At 29.0% G+C, this 21,777-nt stretch overlaps 1 protein-coding gene across 1 annotated transcript in view; it reads right to left on the minus strand.

The window, feature by feature from the left end:
• Nucleotides 1-374: 374 nt before the first annotated feature.
• The window catches only part of LOC107454944 (cell adhesion molecule Dscam1-like), a 174,479-nt gene continuing 153,076 nt past the window's right edge, over nucleotides 375-21,777 (minus strand). Inside the window, exons 8-14 of the mRNA XM_087157201.1 lie at nucleotides 16,871-17,038; nucleotides 11,007-11,077; nucleotides 8,710-8,941; nucleotides 7,190-7,282; nucleotides 4,395-4,580; nucleotides 3,255-3,416; nucleotides 375-1,007 (exon numbers count right to left, since the gene is read on the minus strand). Coding sequence (XP_087013327.1) covers nucleotides 745-1,007; nucleotides 3,255-3,416; nucleotides 4,395-4,580; nucleotides 7,190-7,282; nucleotides 8,710-8,941; nucleotides 11,007-11,077; nucleotides 16,871-17,038 — 1,175 coding nt within the window. The 3' untranslated portion in view covers nucleotides 375-744. The remainder of the gene's footprint in view (nucleotides 1,008-3,254; nucleotides 3,417-4,394; nucleotides 4,581-7,189; nucleotides 7,283-8,709; nucleotides 8,942-11,006; nucleotides 11,078-16,870; nucleotides 17,039-21,777) is intronic.

The raw sequence follows: 21,777 nt of genomic DNA on the forward strand, positions 1-21,777 counted from the left end.
CTCGTAATTCTTATCTGTAATCAATTACCTTTGGAATTAGATAACCATTTTAAGATATTAAAATATTGAAGGAATAATCATCTTTTTAACACTCTGACAACGACAGTAAGAATGTTAAAAAGATGACTGTTTCTTTAATATTTTATTTTTATACCGTAGAGAGTAGATAGTAAATACCTGAGAAAAAAGATGGAAAACCAAATCATTGTGAATTTCTTGTCACACCAAGCTGGTCGGAGGAAAGTTACGTGTTAAAAGTTAGGAAGGTACATTTATAACATCAGGCAGCAACATTTTCTTTCTTACATTTATGATACTGTGATCATAGACAAACGAAAATTTATAACATAAATTTGTAAAAATCACACCGATAATTTTAACGAGTATAACAATAATATCCTTTAATATTCAAATAACATCAAAGCGTAGCTCAGAAATGACAATAATTTGTTTGTTTGTTAATGTTTGATTTTGGTAACAATTTCGTAGCGATTTAATTAACAAGATAATAATACAAATGCTTTATATTCTTTTTGTATATAAAACTTTACTTAACTTTCTCCAATAACTTACCAATAATTTTTTGAAAGACTTTTTTAATCTGAATGATAAGAGTAGTGAAGAATCTAAATTTTTAAAAATTTTGACATCAAGAAAAAAGAAAACTTGTAAGTTCTAAAATCATCATTTAACATTTACATTGTTCATTTTTGATCGTTTCAGCAATGAAGTGAACGTATATTTTTATTCAATGTGATTTTGTCGTGCTGCAGTGTCCTCAGGCGCTAAAAGCTGTACCTGTTGCTGTTGCTGTAGCTGTTGTTGCTTCTTGACATCCCATGGGGCATCATACCCATCACCAGGATTCAAGATACCTACAATGGACGTCGAAGTAACAACACCTCGTCGACTGGAGGGAGGGCTGTATGTTGGAGGACGAATATATCCGTCACGATGTAGGGTTAATTGACCATCAGGAAGATGCCCGGCAAGTTGTTGCTGAAGGACTGTAATATAAACAGATGTTTCAATTGAACACATACTGGTTCAGAAAGTAGATAAATATAACCAAGCATAGGTTTTTCGAGAAACTATACTAAATTGGAAAATGGTAAAAGTAGTTAAGTCGAAAAAAACCATTCCACTATAATATGTTATCGCAATCAGCACCATCATTTATACACAAGTTACATTAATAACTTTAGATTACTTTATTATGAGCGAAGATTGTGGCTAATGAATATTGTTAACATTGACTTATGTTACGAACCGGTTATTAACATAGGTTTTTAGAATCAATTCGATTTAAGAAGTATATAAATTACAATGAAAGTATATGAATTGAATTGGATTATTGAATATTGAATAACATTAAAATATTACTATTGAATACTGACTAAGGTGAACTTGGGCATCGTTCAGTGCCTTGTTTGGAAATGAAGAAATGGCCTTTAATTATTTTCAAATTAAAAAAGTTTGAATTAGAAAAAAGTCTATTTTTTTTTAAAAATTCCAAAATGTTCAATAACTTGTATAATTTTTATTTAAATATTATCTCTTTCTGCAATAAATAAATTCTAAAGAATGAATCTTGTATAGAATACCAATAGTATTTTATGAAAATAGGTAAGAACATCGAATTCTAAATTAATTATTCATATGAATAATAGCATCAGTATGGAAACTGAAAGATTTTTTTTATTAAAGTAATAATAATAAACCAAACTAATCGTATTTTACAAAATGTAGACTGCAACAATACAAAATAGTTGTAGTTTTCCTGTAGATATATCAGAAAATAAACTTCTGAAACAATGACTATAATTACTTCAAATTTACTACAGCATCACCCAACGATTTTAAGTTTCACTATTTCTTAAATTTATGATTTGAAAATGACCTCATATGAACTACAACGAATCAAATAGCTAAAAACTTATTTCCAATAAATTACTTAAATATTACTTCACATTAGTTGCAACATGACTGAAGTATTTTTGCAATTAAGATTGCACTAAAATATTACCGTTGTCTGTAAAATGACTTCAAAAATATTTGAATTCTGTAGAAAAACTGCATTTTATATTAAGCTAGGCCGACCGACCAGTGTAAGGGTCAGGGAACTGACCCTGCATCAGAAAGGTTCTGGGTTCGAATTCCGGGCAAGGCATGGATGTTCTTTCCATCTCTGTACTATGTGTTCTTACCATAGGAGCAACGTTGGCCCACCTAATATGGTGCCCCAGAAAGAGTGCCCAACAAATCTGCTCTTCACATGCCTGTATGACGAAAGGTCATTCTCCAGGTGGGCATTAAAAAATAAATATTTAGCTACGTGTGCCTAGGTCTCAATTTAATATATTTAAAATTTTTACTAACTATGCTAAATTTAGATTATTACAGGATTTTAGAAAGAATTATATACTTAAGAAGCCTTTTAATTACCATGAGGGATTATTTATACGTAAAAAATACTTATTATTCACATAATGTTTTAATTTCAGTGCTATTTTCATAATGTGCGACATTCAATTCATTCGTTTTATGAACGAACTCGTTCAAGTGATAGCAGATTTTTATTACACTAGAGTCCCTATTATCCGAGTTTCCACTTTAACCGAGCTATCAAATATTTCAAGGATTTTTTGTGGTTGTTCCAGTTTACCTTTTATTTTTAAAACTATCTCCGAAAAAAATTCCTAATTTTATCTTCCAAACACTCAGGAAAACGAAATCCAACAGCTAGATCGGATGAAATGATCGTTATTATCGTCAACAATGAAAATAATTCTAGCGAAGATGATAAAGGCAGTGACGATTAAAATCAACATACAAAAATCTCTCATACATGTGGACCAAAAGCTATCGAAAGCGCTATTGAATATATAGAACAACAAGAAGAGGTGACATCAGCATTCCAGTTATCCCTAAAAAAGTAGCGAAACATTGCTGCAGAAAAACGTTAAAGTAATGTAAAACAAAAAACGATCAAGGATTTTTTAAAGTAAAAACTCCTTCCTTCTCGGAAAGTATGCTCTTTAAGTAAGCTTTTTAATTATAAGATGAATTGTACGTGGTGTACTCGTATAAATTTGGTATTTGTTAAGTATATTACTTTTAAACTTACTCTTTTTCTTTCTCTTTTTATACTTTTCGCTTTAACCGAGTTTTTCGGTTATCCGAGTTAGTCGTGGTCATCATTAACTCGGATAATCGGGACCCTACTATATTTTTGAATTCCATGAGCAACTTACCCAGGTGCCTGTGTTGTCTGAATACAACCCTTTTGTAGCAGACCCAGGCGAATACAATTGTAGTGACGATGACGACTACGGAGGCTGCTACAGGAAGCACAAAATAATGTCTAAAATAGAAAGGAATATCTTCTTCTGATGATCGGAAGCCGATGTTGGTTTCTGGGGGAAAAGAATTAAAATTAGTAGGTTGTTAGTTAAAGTTTATAGTTTAGTCCTCAAAAGATAGGTGTGATACAGAATTCTTTGCCCTGAAGTGATAGTGATACCAAGAATATTAAGAAGAGAAAATAGAAAAAATTAGATGTAAAATAGCCGTCTGATAAGCAAATTTCTTTAAAAAAAAAAGTGATGTAATTGTAAATATAACGTAGTTAGATCCATAATTCTTTTTCTTTATTAATTTAAATACAACACGGGCCATTCAAAAATCATAACATTGTATTATTTTTTACAAATCTCTGGTGAAAGTTTTTATTGCATTAATTACGCTATGTGGACAAGAAATCAGAAGAAAGCCAAATTTAGCCATTGCAAAAAATGTATAGTAATTGTAAGTATGTTGTTGTAAGATACACAAAATATATTTTTCATTAGCTAAAGTACAACAATAGCCATTCAAAAATTATGCCATTATATTATTTTTTAGAAATCTCAGGTGAAAGTTTTTATTATATCTGCTACGCTATTGTGAAAATGAAATAAGAAGAAAATTAAATTTAGCCACTGTAAAAAAATGTTAACATGGAAATAATTATAGAAAGCCTGGCTTTAATTTAAAAGTTTTGTTTTGTTTTGATCCAATAGGAACATCTTAAATTCTCCCTCATTTTGGTGAACTTTAGCAGCCATTCATTATTAGTAAAAAGATGACAGATAAAGCTCATCTTGGATGTTGATATCTTTACATTAGATCTAACCTAAATCATTAAAAACAATTCTTAGCTTTTTCCTAATTCAACTATTTTAGGAAATGAACTATAATTATTAAAAATTATTTTATTCGTACTCATTCAAATATATATATATTTTTTCTAATTCCACTAATCGGTTATAATGATGGGAGTTATGAAAGAAAGGAAGGAAGTTATAATGTATGAAGGAGGGGATATGAAAGTTGGGTATTAATAAAATAAATACCTCGCTCTGTTGTGGTGAATGATAAAGTAGAAGAAAACTCCCCTCGTCCATGTTCGTTGTAAGCTGCCAATCGTACTTCATATGTCATGGAATTTTCTAGACGACTGAGCTGGAAGAACGATTTATCTCGGGGTACGTGAACGGGATTCCAATCTTCATTGTGACGACGATATTCTACAATATATTCTGTAATAAACATGCATGATTAGAGTTTCTTACTTTCAGTTAAAGCAAAAAAAAAAAAAAAAAAAAAAAAAGAATTAATAATGTATGAAATTGAAAACGATATATATTTTTTATCTTTTAAGAAAGGGATCACGTGATGTTATTCAGCTTAATTTAATGATACAAGCAGCTAAAATATTATTATTGAATGGAACTAAATTTACTAAAATTACCAGTTTTTAATAGAACTAAATTTACAAGTAGACTATGGCCATCTTTTATTTAAAAATATTAAGTTAGAAATAACTTTTTGTTAATTCTTAATTATTCTCTTAGAGCAAATTAATTATTAGCTTTTTAACATCGTTGAATCCTTAAATTTCAAGATTACCTTGAAACGTAACGTGCTTTTTTTTAAATATTTTTCCAAATGTTTAAATCACTTGACCTCAATTAGTAGTTGGCTCAGTTTTCGATTAACAGCCAAATAATGCATTTCTCCCTAATTTTAATGCTCATTGTTTTCCCCACACTATTTAATTAAATTTTGATCTGAGAAACATGAGTAGTTTTAAGGCACTCCAATGGCTTACCTTTCTGATGCTGATTTTTTTAAAATTAATCAATAATAGTGATAAGGATAATAATAATAATAATAATTCAGATGAAATGCCTTTGTGTTAGACACCTCACGGATAATTTCATATAATATGGTATAATAAAATATGCTTTGAGTTATAAACTGAGGATTTTGCTTTCTTTAAAATACTAAAAGCATTTTCTATTCAATCGGATATTTTTCACATCATAAAAACTACTAATTCTGCTCAACTGTCTCTCAAGGCGATAAAAATAACGTAACGATTCATATCAATTGTAGTCTTCTACGTTAATTTTCCTTCAACACTCTTTCTTTGACTAACTACTTCGATAAAATATCTACAGTACGCAAAATGTAAAAATGGGCCACCCAGAATAATTTTTGATCTAGTTATCGGATCTTCACGTTCTAGGATTTTATCTTAATTATTTGAGGGGTGACTTCAAATATGCGAATTAATTAACTTCTTGAGAAGGTGATATTTTGAGCTACGAAATCAGACGCAAAAGCGTACTTTATCTAAATAAACATATCTTTTTTTCGACGGATTAGTATTCCTGACCCTCAAAATATGGTTCCCATAGTTTTATCAGGAGAGAGTTTCAAGGTTTGGACCCCTTAATAATAATTTTATTTTTTGAGAATTTTGCCATATCTTAAGATCTTTTAAGTGCATTAAAATATTTTTGCATACAATTATAAATTTAGTTTACCCAAATATAACTTTGTGCAAAATAAAGCTATTAATAAGTATTTATTATTTTATTTAATAATGCTCGAAAAATTTGAATTGTAAGATGTATAGTATTTTGCATAATTTTAAAGAATGTTACTTTACAAGATAAAATACAAACATTGAGCGAAATCGGTAGAATAGTTCAAGAGATCTCAAATTTTAAAAAAGTCGTATTTTTAAGTTTCAATTTCTCAGGAACTATTCGACCGATTTTGCTTAAACTTTGCATTTTGCCATGTAAAATTACATTGTACATTACATTATAAAAAAAAATTATAGATCTTAAAATTAAATTTTTTTTGGACCATTATTAAATAAAATAATTAAAAATAATAAATATGTACTAAAAGTTATATTTTTTATGAAGATATCTTTGGCTAAACGATTATTATAACTGTGTGCTGAAATTTTTCAATTCGCTTAAAAAGTTTTTGAGATAGGCGAAATGCGCAAAAAATAAAATTATTATTAAGGATACAAAGTTTGAACCTTTCTCCTCAAGCTATGGGGACTGTATTTCCCAGATTGCCGCTATCTCCTATATTTTGGGGGTCAGAAATTTGAAACCGTCGAAAAAAAAAAGCATTTTTGTTCAGAAAAAGTACGTTTTTATATCTGATTTCGTCACTTAAAATATCGCCTGCACTAATTAATCAGCATATTTAAAGTCACTCCCTCAAACCAATAAGATTGAGTCCTCCATCATTACATCAAAAGTTATTCAGTGCGGTTCATTTTTTATTTTGTGCACTGTACTACTTAAATACTCTACTGTCATATAGTTTCTCTTGGAATTTTAAGAAAATATTTTGAAATAACTTAAATAAAACTATAAAAAGCAGGAAAATTATGAAGGGTTGAATTTGTCGACTTTTAAATGGATTTTAATTTTTGAAAAACATTTATAATCAATAATTTAAAAAAAACAACAAAAAAAAAAAAACAACAGAAATATTATTCCTATACAGTATGGTAATTTTACAAGAGTTTTTTTTCCTTCCACTATCGTATAATCAAGTTTAAGAAGGATTAGTTGGCACGATGATATGGTTCAACCTAAGACCATAAAAATCTAGTAGCAAATTTAAAAGATATTATGCTTCATCCTGACTATACTAATAAAATATTCCGGATCTAAAATTTCCGAGTTTGTATTCATGATTATTGTTATTTCCAAGAAAGTATCATACAAAACGAATGAAAATACTTCATGGAGATATTAAAAGAGAAAAGAAACAAAACTTTGCAAGTAAAGATAAGTATGAATTGAAGGAGAAAAGAAAATGGGTTTACGTAAAACTGGAGACATTTCTTCCGATTTCATTTGAACTATAGCTCCGGATGATGTAACGTCTGTAATTATGAAACTTGGAGGATATGGTGGATCTGAAAGGAAGAAGTTATGATGAAAATAATGCAATAAATTAATGGAGAGAATATAACGAAATTGAATTTACTGCGTATAAGCAGCGAGTACATGAAAACTCATAAAATAAGTTAAAAATATACAGAAAACAAGAAATAAGATTTAAAAATTTTTTAAGGGAGAAGAAAAAAATTATTATAAAATGTTTTTAAGGAATATTCACAAATTTAAAAACTAAAAAAAAAAATAATACTATATTAGAAAGCACAATTTTTTGCAGTTATAATCGAGTGAGCTGATGACGAGATTATATCTTTCCTTTATTTTATTTTCCAATATTTTTTCAATTTTTGTATTTGTGAATATTTTTCAAAAGCATTTTTCAATAATTTTTCTCTTCTCCCTTAAAAAAAATCTTGCATCACTTTCCTCGCTTTCTCGCTTTTCTATATATATTGAGATAGATAGATAAATAGATAGAGAGATACAAGATAAATATATACATTTAAATATATATATATTTTAATTTTAATAATATTTATTGATTTCTAAGTGAAATCATACATTCCTTCACATTACTATGAAAATGCACCACTTGTTTGTTTGGTATTGTTTAAACATGCTTTGAAATATTGATTATAACAACACTGAATGCGAATAACAGTTTAAGTAGACAAATAACTGCTTAAATGCAATTTATACTCAATAGATCAATCAAATAAATTAAATTTATATTCATTACGGGTAAATATGTGAGAGAATCAAATGCATTGTAATTCTTATCTGGCACCCTTATTATTATTTTTTTATCAATTGTATGATATGACGCTACTGCTGAAATCTATTGTCATTAATTAGATAATATATATAAAAAATGTATATGTATCTTCATTGTTCTTTAATGACTACTTTTCATTTTTACAAATTCTGTCAAAAATGAAGTAAAAGAAAGTATTAGCACTAAGGATTGCAAGTTATTATGTAAGTTAAAAATAGAACGCTTATCGAAATCTGATAAATTGCTATTGAAGAGAGCTTGAGCATGATACTTAACCTGCTTGATTATTAGTTAAAATTTAAGGTGTTTCTAATAATCATCCTGCAAAATTTCTCTGTTCCTCCAGAAAACAAACAGGTTTCAATGTTTATACATTCCACTTTCCTTTATAGTGATTTGTCTGTTTTTGATAGCGATTCTTTTCCTGTCTTAAATATTAATTTATAGTTTAATCTTAATAGTAATTTGTGTAAAAGTAATCAATGTGAATACTTTTTGATTTCCATTTTTGACAATGATTGTAATATATATATTAAAGGTGGCTATTGCAGAACACACTGCAATAAAAATAAATTGAAGGAATATTTATTTGAATGCACATTTAACGTCAAGGGTGCAGTGGGAAGGAATTGGTCTGGGAGGATGCTACTGAAACTCAATACAACTTACCACTCTCCCGTGTCTTGACCTCTATTGGCTGGCATTCAGGTCCAGATCCCACGCTGTTGTATGCCTTGACCACGACATGATAAGTGGTTGATTTCTGGAGTCCTTTGATTCTGAATCTCCTACCATTTGGATCTGTTGTCGTGTGATAGACATATGCCAATGGAGAGGAACTCACTTTATATCCCAAGTAGTATCCTTTTAAGACACCATGCCACGTTTCCGCAGGCGGTGGCTGTAAACAAAATAAATAATCTAGAATATAGTGATTTTGTGAAGGGGAATATAGTGAAATGAATGAATAAAGGAATTGATGAATGAATAAATGGATGAGAGAAAAAATGAGCGAATAAATAAATGAATGAGTGAATGAATGAAAGAGTAAATAAATAAATAAATGACTAAATTAATGGAGGAATGAATGAGTGGAGGAATGAATGAATAAGGGGAGAAATGAATGAATGAATGAATAAATAAATGACTGACTGACTGAATGAATGATATTAATAAATTAAATTAATAAATGAATTAATGAGTCTATGTGGGAATGAATAAATGAGTCTGGGAAATAATGAGCAAATGAATGAAGAAAGGAAGGAAAGAGTGCATAAATTAATGATTGAATGAACGAATGATGTAAAAAAAGAATTGAATGAATAAAAGGGTGAATGAATGAGGGGAAGAATGAATGAATGAATAAATGAACTAATAAAATATAACTTAGTTTGTGTTTAATTATATATATCTCATTTCGCGTTTAAATAGTATTGTTGTTTTTATTAAGTAACTATTTAAAATAGGTCCTTATAAGAAAGAAAATATATGTAAATCTTTTTCTTCATTTTCAACAGCCCTAGTAGACCTCGAGAGCCTCAATCACATGTCACTTTCAACGCCTTCTATTTGTTATTGACACCCCCATATTTTTTAATTTTCAACTTTTAAGTCTCTTTCAGTGTCATCTAATAATCAAGTCGATGTCTTCCTCTAGCTCAGGATCCAATGTTTCTTAATGGGATTTTGTTCCCAGCTTCTCCAAACAGGGCCCATAAATCAAAATTTATATCTCTAACTACGAATAATTTATATTAATTGTAGTTACCTTTAAAACCAGTTCAATTCTAAGTTATATCTCGTTCTCCAATGTCTTCCACTGGACAAAGGTTGCTGAGAGAATTTTTCATTCACGTATGTCTAGTAAGTATTGTGTGTCTTATTTACAGTCAATGTTTCATTTGCATGAAGTAAAAATAATTGTGTTAGTGTGTTATAGATTTTTGATTTCATTTTTTGACTGATAAGATTAGATCTCAATTGTCTTTTCAGCCCAAAAGGGGTATTTGTTAGCCATTTTGATTCTGAATATACAAAATGCGTAAATCTGTTAGTGTTATATTTTTTTCTCACAAATTGAAAGCATTTTCAGCTCAAAATGTTTAATAAAATGTACACAGGATAGTTGTAGTTAAACATTTCATAAATATGGTCATGAGTAACATAAAATTCAATAAATAAATTACTTGCAGTGGAATTTTCAGTATTAATTGAGAGACATTTTATTGAGTGGTTAAGGGTCAAAACTTCGCTGCTAAATCTTCGCAGGACAATACCTCTTAGCTATAATTATGCCGATCTATAATTTCGTGTATACGAAGCTTCGCCGATCCGTAACTTTACGTGTACAAAACATTTTTGGTCTAAAACTTCCCCCATGTAGAGCTTAGCTGGCAGGGCTGTTGCTAGAAGGATTTTTATTTCTTTTTTTTGGGAGAGGGGGGAGGAAAGGTTGCTCTTCAATGATTTCCAAGAATGAATGAAATACTCTAATGATAAAATTAATTTCAATAATAAATTATTTTGCTTTGTGAAAATCATAAGTTTCCAACCTTTTATAACTCATCTCCACTTTGCGAGTAAAAAGTTTTCAACTCCGCTCCGTATTCCGTTATCCGTATCTCCTATTATTTTCGATATTATTTTCCGATTCTCTCATTTACAATTTTTTTTAATCAAAGTGTATTAAAATACTTAGCCAAAAGATTTATGCGATAGAAAATCTAAATAGGGAATGCATTAAGTGAAATTTCGGAACACTTAATTTCTTAAGATTGAGAGCACGTTTAGGTTTGCAGTAAGTGCAAAATATTAATTTATTTGTTTTACTTAATTTGTAACATAGTTTTAAACGGAGTATAACATTTTTGTAAAGAGATTCTAATTTAAATTTGACTTTATCAAATTAACTAAAATGATATCCAACGTGATTTTCAGATCTTAAGTCATATTAAAAACAAACTTACTTTCCAGGTAATTTCTATTAATTTTGATCCTATTGAGTGGGCGTGGACATCAGTTGGAGCAGCGCTAGGAGCTGTAATCATATTTAAAATCCCCATTGCATTAAATTTTAGCATAAACAAATAATAAAAACTAATGGCATATGAGGTAAATTTATAATATAATGCCATATGAGGTCAGTTTATCACATAGTATCACATGCATGTTATTCGAGGTAACTTTGTCATATAATGTCATATGAACGTCATATCAGGTAACTTTATCATATAATGCCGTATGAGGTATATTTCAATGTCATATGAGATAATCTGAATATACTCCAAAGTATAATAACAAAGTATAATACAGTAATAAGTAATTAAAATTGGGTATGGTGCAAAATCTAAGCAGTGTATATACAGAAATATTCATCTCACATAATACTCATTTACATTTTAGTTTTATTCAATTATTTAAAAAGTTAAGCAATTATCCCATATTTAGGATATCTTAGTCATTATTATTTGTCGTTATGAGTATTAAAAGTTAACTAATTTACTAAATTCTAAATAATTAGTGCTTGAAAAGCCTTACAATTTAAAGTTAATCAATAAAGAAAAACTATTAATTTCGATGTTAATTCAGTTATATTTAAAAAGGTTTAAATGTTACATAAGTAACTAAACAGGTCTCGGACACTGTAAAAAATTCTGGTTAAAATTACTGTAACATACTTAGGGTGCTTCATCCAAAAAAGTCAATTTTACTGTAAAATGGATTTTACCGTAAAATTTATTTTTACTATAAAGTCTTTTTCTACTGTAAAATATTTAACGTAATTTTTACAGAAATATTTATTCACTTGCAGTGATTCAGAGATTTTAAGGTAAATATTACTGTAAAAATTACGGTATATCAGATTTTTTGTTCCATTAAATGTTCCCGTAAAAGTGGATTTTAGGGTAAAAAGTACCGCAACTTGAGTAACAGTAATTTGATCTGGAGTTTTTTACAATGAATGTTTCAAACTAAATTCCCCATAACTGCATAAAATCTTTAAATATGTCTTTCCTACTCAAGTATTTTCAGCACATGCAACTCACATTTACTTCTAACTATTATTTGAGAATGACATACGAATTTAATTTTGCAAAATTTTAATAATATATTTAATTGCAAATGATGAAAATTTATTGCAGTAAATAGAATATAACAGCACATTTCCATATGCCGAGATATTGCCACTTAACGAAAAACTAATTAAAAACCTAGTGCCATATTTATCTCCCGTTACTTTATAGGTGCGGTATCAGGAAAGGATATGCTAAGTTAAACAGACGTCGTACAAACAGGCTGTTGCTTTGGAAAGTGTCTCTGCATCGTAAAAATGTTCAAAGTTACCGTATTTTTACGACTTTTTTTACGAGACTGCGTCAATTTGCTTTTATTATGACGGAGGATATTTATCCTAAGGCTAATAATACGGGATGAATGGGAAAAGGAAAAGGATCTTGATATTTTTGATTTTTAAAAAGATAAAAATGATTAAAAAAAATATGAGAATGACTGAGGAACTAAAGAAAACAAATTGAGAAAATAGTTTTCCTCCCAAGATGCTAGTATAATCCTATGGTTTTTCGTACTTTAATACATGGGTATTAGTACAGATATAAAATTAATAACATTTTTAATTTTAGTGAAAAATTTAAGATTTTTATAACAACTTTTGAATTAAGTACTATATTTTCCTCTTTTTTGAAAAATGATGAACGAATACGAAATTTGTATAAAAATAATAAAAAATATGCATAGCAATAAAATTGCTATTGCCTGATTAAAGTTTGAATTAAAGTATTTACTTTATTTATGCATTCAAGTTTTTTTTCTTCTAAAAATGTAAAATGCTGTGTTCAGTTATCTCTTATAAATTGTATGCTTGACATGGTTGTCTTGATTAAGACGATTGATTGATTGATAATTTCGATTTTGATGTTTTGATGAAGAATTAGTTTTGTGACTTACTATATCATATACAAATGATCCAATTGTAAATATTTTTTTGTAGATATTTTTTACTTTAAGCGAAAATAATTTTTGTTACAAAAACTCCCAAAAAGAAAACTCTCCAATTTCGAAAATTTAACGGTTCTTGAGCTATATTTCGTTACTTTTAGCATTTATTTTGTCGTGAATCATGCCATTGACGAAACTCGAACTCTCAAATATTTGACGAAACCGCATTTCCTCCAGCGTGTTATTTTATTCATCTGTCATCTGGGAGTTCATGATTTTGACGGAACTCGCATCTTTAGACTAATAAAGTTTGAAAGTTATTTCGATACATCGTATAATCAAGGTCAAATATTCACTAGGAGCAATGGTTATGTCAAAAATTATTTGAGTATTTTTCAAAAATTTCGAAACGAATATTTTTTTACAGTTTTTCTTTGAATAACTTCATTGCATACCAAATTACAACAGAGCTTTGTGGAATATTTTCAAACTACTGCTTAGCAATTTCAAATATTATTTCGTAGTATCACTTTTGTAGTGAAAAAGGTTAATCGTAAACATGGCTGCGAGGAAGGCAATTTTGACGCTTTACAAAACTAAGCGAGGTTCCATTAAGGCCGTTGAGGTTTTATGAGTAGCTTAATGCACGTGATTTCTCTGTGTGTGCATTGCAATTCTCGAAAGCGTTTCGCCCACACAAAATGCATAATTTAATTCTCTCCGGGCATCCTCTCCCTTCCTTTCGCGTGTTGGTTTATTCACTGAAAATAAATGGATATGTTGAAACGGGAAGAGAAATCTGTCATTTTATCAATTATACAGATTCTTTCATGGGTAAATGATTACCTGAGGCAGAGTGAAAGATGAATGGCGATAGGTGGAAATTATTTGCGCTTTTAATGTTTTGTAAATGTGAGGGGGGAATTTGAAGATTCATATTGAATGCGTGTATATATAATTTTTGCAGTTATTTAAATAAAAATTGCGCGTAAAATGTATTTTTAATTAAATAGTCTGCAATAAATTTAACTTTCTTATTAAATAGATCAAAAATTGTTCTAATAACAAATGAAAGATTTTTCAATACATTTGTGAATAGTGCGTTAGTAAAGAAAGTATATTTGTTGGCAATTTAAAAGATTGTTCTATTTTCTCTTGCTATTTGAATAAATTTTCATCGTATTGCTTGAAGTGATTCGGATATATTTTGCTTAGTTTTTGTTTCAAATAAACAAAAAAAAAATCAGAGTACTTAATTTACCATGCTTACAAAAATACTCTAATAATGAATAAATCAATTAAGAGGCGTTGCGAAACGGAAAATTATTCAAAAGGTTTTGACGGGAAGCTACTAATAGTCTTATGATAAGATTTTGGTAAGTGATTTTATATTGTTTTATTACCGGCGTTGAGCATCCAACTCGTTTCTGAGTTTAGGACTATCATTGTTCAACTGCATATCCTTTTGTAATTTTGAACAAAACACAGAAGACAAGAGAAATCCTGGATCAAGAAATAGAACAAACTATCCTTCGTGTAGGATTTTTGATTTAACTAACACATATTTGTGTTACAGGGAAAAGAGAACCTCTAAAACCTCCCACGGATATCCGTGGGGCAGGTTATTCTTACCCTTGATCCGTTTATTACTGCGGATATTTTAGATCAGCACTGTGGTTGGTGCGAGCCGGGAGCAAAATTTGTAACAACCAGCCAAGGCTGAGATGCGAACCTGGGTCACCTCATTGGGAGATGAACGCTCTACCCTATGAGCCACTTGATATGTGATTGAATCAAAAGGAAAGCATTTTGAAAAGTACACACGCTTGTGAAATTTTCCAAAAATTTGAAGAATGGAGCTAAATTTTTATGGAGCATCAATTTATATGGTTGGCTCTTTTCGTTGAGAAGAAGTATAAGTGCCTGTAATTGTAACGAACTTCGGCAAAATTAATAGATTTTAACAATAACTTATACTATATAGTTTTCTAAGACTTTTAACTAAACTTTATTTTTTTGTCTTTCTAGATCAATTTAAATAACTAAATATTGAAAAAAAAATATAAAAAATATTTTTAGAAAAAAAATAGGTTTGCCTTATATTAGTTTTTAAATATACATTTAAACCATACTTTATTTTTCAGATCAAATTAGAGGACGCAAAAATTATTCGTATTAAAATCAACTTAGCCTAAAATATTTTATAAATTTCCAGGTGCACATAAAAATTTTAGTAAAAACAAAAAACTTTGTTTGTTTCAAACGGATCGAACCAATTTCGTAAAATCCATTATTGTACAGATTTTTGAAACTATCTGAGTTGATTTTGAAACTTAACGCCTCTCATTTTCGTTATGAAAAACTATTCTTAATTCTTTATGTTTACACGACATATGAAAAGATTCATTAGAGGGAAAAATATTAAAAACGGAACTATTATTTTTCTCAAAACAAATAACAGAACTGCTTGTCTCGAAAATTATAAGAACGTTTTTTCTGTAATTTAAAAAAAAGTAACTCCCATGTTTTAGTTTCTATTTTCAGTTCATTAATCATAATTTCTAACAATTGCTTTCTGTGAGAAACTAAACCTACCCATGACAGGTTATTACTTTTCTGTAAAAGTTGTTTCCCAACAAGGCCACTTCCTTTGCAGAAAAACAACGACGTTAGGAACTAAAGGCTGATAGTGAGCGAGAATCACCGCTGCGCGAGGTGATAAATGGTTTAATTAACTCTACCGAGAGTTACTTTACGAACGATTATTTTTACTCCTTTATTCTTTAACTTAATCGTTCGAAATCTCTGGAATATATCGTATTATATTACATTTATTTTCACTTTCTTAATGGTGGAGCTTTTACGGCTTCTGCACCACGTTTCTCTAAGGCGTCGTTAGAAGTGGAATTTCCTAATTTGGTATATGCAGCGAAAATGTATTTATTTCTGGAATGTCATCAATGCAAGCAATTATTTTAAGTAAAAGGTTGATCTTTCATTCTCAGAGTTCTATTACAAAAAGTAATTTTGAGGTATGTGTATTTAATGGAAGAAAATCATCATTTGGAATTGTGATTATCACCATATATTTCATCTTTTTATCTGAATGATTATTCCAATGTTGAACAATATTTTTGGATGTTTATTTTCGATGCAATAAAAACTCAATTCATGCAAAAATTTAAAATTAAATTTGGCCATTATTTAAAATTTGAAAAAATAAATCATTACATAAAAATTTAAGTTAAATGTAAGCAACAATTAATCCAATTTAAACATTATCGAAATTTGTAATTAAATTAAAATACTAATACACGTTTAAACTAAATAAATAAAGAAGCTGAAATTAAGTAAAATATTAATAAAACTTAAGTTAAAATATAAGTAAAATTTAAATTAAAATGTTGGTCAACCTTAAATTAAAATGTTTATCAAACTTAAATTAAAATTTGAATTAAACTTAAATTAAAATAATAGTGGCGGTTTCATTATTAGTTCTTACTCTGTGTACTTTTGACTTGTGTTTGTGTATCATTTGTTTTTCATTGCATTTACATTTCAATTTTTGAATTTTTAATTCCTTTTCCTTATTTAGTTTATTCAGTATGGGGCCTCGGTCACAGTCAGCTTTTGGTATTACCACTGACGACAGAAAGGCTCCTGTGTGTTAGCAGACAGTGTGTCTCCTGATGAAATGCTGTTTTGCTAAGATACTTGATTTGTGTTTCTAATATTCTAAATTATTAAAATAATAGTATAACTTAAATTAAAATGTACTAATAAACTAAAACTGTATATATATATATATATATATATATATATATATATATATATATATATATATATATATATATATATATATTGTATACCCTACCTTCTTCTTTTGTTTGAAGTTGTCTCGCTTGAGAGGGTTCACTCAGTCCAACACCATTTTCTGCGAGCACTTGGACAGAGTATGAAGTGCCCGGATGGAGATTCTCCAAATAAGTGGCCAGTTCGCTACCTCCCAGAACCACTTGATGAAGTTGTTTACCAGTTGCTCCTGTAATGCAATGTGCTATAGTGATTCACATTTCTGAGTTATTCCATAGTGGGTTATTATTTAGTTGCTACATACTTTTTTTTATCACGAGCTTGATTTATATATTACTTTAAACAATCAGTAAATTTGATGCTTTAAAATATTTGCTATTATTGCGGGAATTGTTGGCTTAATGTACTTTAAAAATAGAATGAAAAGTCTTTTATTCTGATCTTGAATAATGAAAATAGTATGAAAATGGTAACAAAATTATACATATAACATAACTGGATATTTTATTTTTCAGGTAGAAAGAGAAAATTGATGTTTCTTTAATACACTAAAAAAACTTCGTTTAATGCATTCATTAATTTATACAGTTCATTAATTTCCATCCAATGATCCAAGTGTTACAATGAATTTCAAAAAACTACTATATTGATTATCTTAGTATTTTTATAATTCCATTATACTTAATACATAAATGATTCATTTGGTTTCAAACTAGTTGATTGGTATTATATATATATATTTTTAAATATTATTTTGTTTGAAGAAAAGCAACAATTTAAGTACGTTGCAGGTTAAAGTACTCCAAAAGAGTTTTAAATGGTGTGAAAAGTTATCTGTACTAAAGTATAATGGAGTAAAAGTTTATCTTCATAAGATACCACTAATTATAGATTGATAACTATTAACTTCAAGAAACTGATTTATTACGCATTTTGCCCACTAAAAACATTATTAGAGTAATATGGGCTGTGTATGAAGGTAAGTATATTGAACTTTTATCGAGTTCTAACGACATTCATTCACTACTTCGACCTAACTTTCTTTAAAATGGAGTTCACCAATTTTTATTCAGCACACCTTTAATAATGTGTTTATGCACATGATTTTAAAACATTACATTTTACTAAATATTAGTATATTTTTGATTTAGTTGATTTGAATACGCCCATTTTTCCAAAAAGTACATTAAAAAATAAAATTTTTCGCTTGCATTTAATCTTTTATTCAAATGAAGAGGGACATAGTTCATTGCATGATTAAGTGTACAAAGCATGATTTTGTAGTTAACTATTTAAAATGCTTTTAGAAACTCCAGTTAGAAAGTGTTATCACCACACAAAATTGGGGCATTTCGTTATTAATTTGCTTTAAAATTTCGGATCGAATGTTATTTAAATCACATGAGCTGATCTCTAGCAGATGATTTCGTCTATGATGCAGCAACCAAAACTTTGGTCTAAATTTATTTCTTTAGACGTGGACTAAGAGATATATTAGCTTTTTTTTACTAATTATGTTTGATACAGAAATGAATAGATGCAGTTTTGGAAGTTACAATGGTTTAGGAGCAAAATCTCACTGCCAGAAAATCAGGGGGAAAATCTCGTGGGAGCAAAATATCGCGGCTAAATTTTAAAATAAGTGTAACATTATCGTGAAATATATAAAGAATGAATGACACGAAAAAATGCTATTATAAACAAACACAACTATTACAACTGCCAAGTGATTAGAAAGTTATTTTATTTTATACAGGTCAATTCTGAATTTATGACTGCCAATGTTATAACTCAGTAGCCTTGTAATTTTAAACCCAATCCAGAAGATCTAGAAGATAGGGGAACTCCTGGATCAAGCATTGGGAGAAACTAGCATTAATGGAAGACCTTTTGGTAGAACTAAACCGCATTTGCATTACACGGAGGCGACTTTACCATAAAAACCTCCACGGTTAGCTTAACGGTTTGAGGATTCTAACCCATGATCATTTTACCACTGAGGGTATTTTACGTGAGCACTGTGGTTGGAGTGAGAAGGAGCTGAATTCGTATCAACAGCCATCGCTGAGATTCGAACCGACATCACTTCATTGGAATGCGAACTCTCTGTCCCTTGAGCCACCAAGGCTCTGTCTAGGAAGTTAAATCATTTTGAATGCAATTGAATTTCGATGCAATTGAATGCATTGGAATTATGAACACTTTTAACCGGTAAAATAAGCACGAAATGAAGTATGTACAGGCCCGCCTTATCCAAATAATTAAGACACATTTGCCATGTATAATTAATGGGATGTTATATAATTAATATATTTATTAATCGATATTTATAATGATTGTTTATAACAGTTATTTATTAGCAATCAATGTTTATTTATCGATATAAATTAGATTGATAAATGTGAATTGAATAGCAAATATTGCATTGATGTAGCTTATTTTGCATGTATTAAAAATAAGGAGAAACATTATAGTTGAATTAAAAGGATTTCGAATTGTTATAGGGAAGGTAGGCAGCTGAATTGTACGAATAAAAACAAATAAGGAAAAAGCATAAAGACTAACAGTTAAAGTTTTAAAACAGTTTCAAAATGGTACATTTAATTCCTTAATAACAGTTTTTTAGAAATAAATAGTACTGAAACCAAAAATCAATAAGCACGTTCGAATTCTTTTCAATTACTCCAAAGGGAAGTGTAATTATTTTTATCCACTTTCAAAGGCTTTACCTAATTCCAAAACATCACATTTCCGCACAACCTAACTATTAGGAACTAGAAAGAAAAAGGCAAGAAATTCCGGTTCATTCCCTCCTAACTTAGAGCTGAAAAGCCAGGCGCTCTTTTTAGGAAAAGTTCCTTTACAACAGAAAGACACTTGGTGGAAGAAACTTGTTTATGGTTGAGTGGAGATATTCCTGGAAACGGGACTGAATGTCCTTTCCCATGCACTCTTTTCCCGGAGTTTCCTTCCTCCCTTTTCCTGATGGAAATAGGAAATGTCACCCTCAGGTGTTTGTGCGTCATCAAATTTCGTCTTTCATATGTTAATGCTGTTGTGTTCGGTTTTCGTCTGCAGATATTGTCATCGGAATTTAGTTTGTCATCGATTGGGCTCTCTGGGAATATCTTCAAAAGACTTTGTGGATCAAGACATCAAGTTATCGATAAAATTATTATTTCGGAGTACAAGAAATGAACAAAAAGAATACATTTGTACAAAAGGAAACTGTTGAAATACCATAAAATAGGTGAATAATTTTAGTGAATTATTTGAGAGGGGAAGAATAAACAAAAAGAGTATGCTCTTAAAATAATAATAATTAAATGTTTAAGCACTGTGAAATATATGAATAATTTTTGGATAATTTAAAAAAAAATTCTAATGCTTTGATTTTAAAATTGTAAACATTTTTAGTGGAAGAGAAGTTCAGAGGAGTAATTAATTAGTTTTCATTAGATTTAAAAAATTACTCTTTTTATTTCAGTTTAAACTTAGCTCTATTTAAGTAATGGAAGAAAATAATGAAGAAATGTTTTCATTGATTATATCTGTGATGATAAAGACAGTTGATTGAAATAAAATATGTTCATAATATGTTTGCAAATAAGACATAATTTATTAAAAAACTATATAATGCAGGTTTGAAAAATACATAAATTGAATGCATGAATTGAAGATGATTCTAAATTAAGTTCTTTCAACTCGAGAAGCAGAACGCGTGATTAGGCCTAACCCTGTAATTTAAATGAAATTTTGGCTTAATAACATGATTGTGCTTGGAGGGGTTAACATTACAGGAGTTACTCTTAGTTTATTACCATGATGAATCAATTTTCTTATTAGATTTAATTGGTTACCTGTACGCGACATTAAGTGCGTGTGTTGAATCTGATAGGCATCTGAATCGTGGCATCAGCGAATGCCACGATTTATCTACAATGATGTTGCTTCAGGTATCCCATTAAAAAATTCTGTGAAAATCTTACGTTAACTATTAAGCTAACAATAACTTTTGTTCATAATTTAATATATTTCAGAGATGTATTTATCATTAATACCTTAAACTCTTCGAAATTATTACCTTAATTTTATTGAATCTTAAGATAAATAATACAGGATTGAAAATTTTCGTTTCAAAAATTTTCAATTTGTGGCCACCCTGTGTAGTAAGTCTGCATCGAAATAATCTTACTTGGATATTGATTCCCCATTATTCTTAACAACATAATATTCATTTTTTCAATGAATTTATTATTATTGAATATTATTAATTAGTTATTGTTATTAATTATTAATGAATTAACTATTATTATAATTAATTATAAATGAATTAATTATTATTATTAATGAATTAATTATTATTATTATTATTATTATTAATTATTAATGAATTAATTATTATTATTATTAATTATTAATGAATTAATTGTTATTATTATTAATTATTAAGGAATGTTGCCGGAGTCAATCTAAATACATTTCAGATGTGCGTCTAACATTAAGAAAATCTATATATATATTTCTCTTACACAGCTACAAAAAAAGCCTCATTACAACTTCCCGAATGGCAACGCTAGAAAATCGACCAATGATTGCCGCTAAAAATGTCACATGCCAAATCTAGCTGAGGTGGCTCAACAACAACGAAATAACCAGAGAGAGCATTCGCATCAAATGTGATCTCTTCCGAAATTCACCCTATCAGCTGCGACAATCTCATACTATTAAGATAGGCAGAGGTGAGTAGTCTTTGTCGATAAATCTCTATTTTAGTATTTTGTCGAAAGCACTTTTTTTCACGAATTTATATATTACGAATTTATTTGACGATTTTTGATTTATATCACGAATTTATTTGTTTTATTATTGCTATTAGTTATTCATTGAAAAATGAGTCTCAGACGTGCTGTTACGCTTTAAGATTTTATACTATAGCACATTTCTAATAGGTTTAACGAATTACAT

Source organism: Parasteatoda tepidariorum, chromosome 2 (genome assembly GCF_982258835.1).
Source record: "Parasteatoda tepidariorum strain Cologne lab strain chromosome 2, Ptep-v5.0, whole genome shotgun sequence".
Taxonomy (NCBI): Eukaryota; Metazoa; Arthropoda; class Arachnida; order Araneae; family Theridiidae; genus Parasteatoda; species Parasteatoda tepidariorum.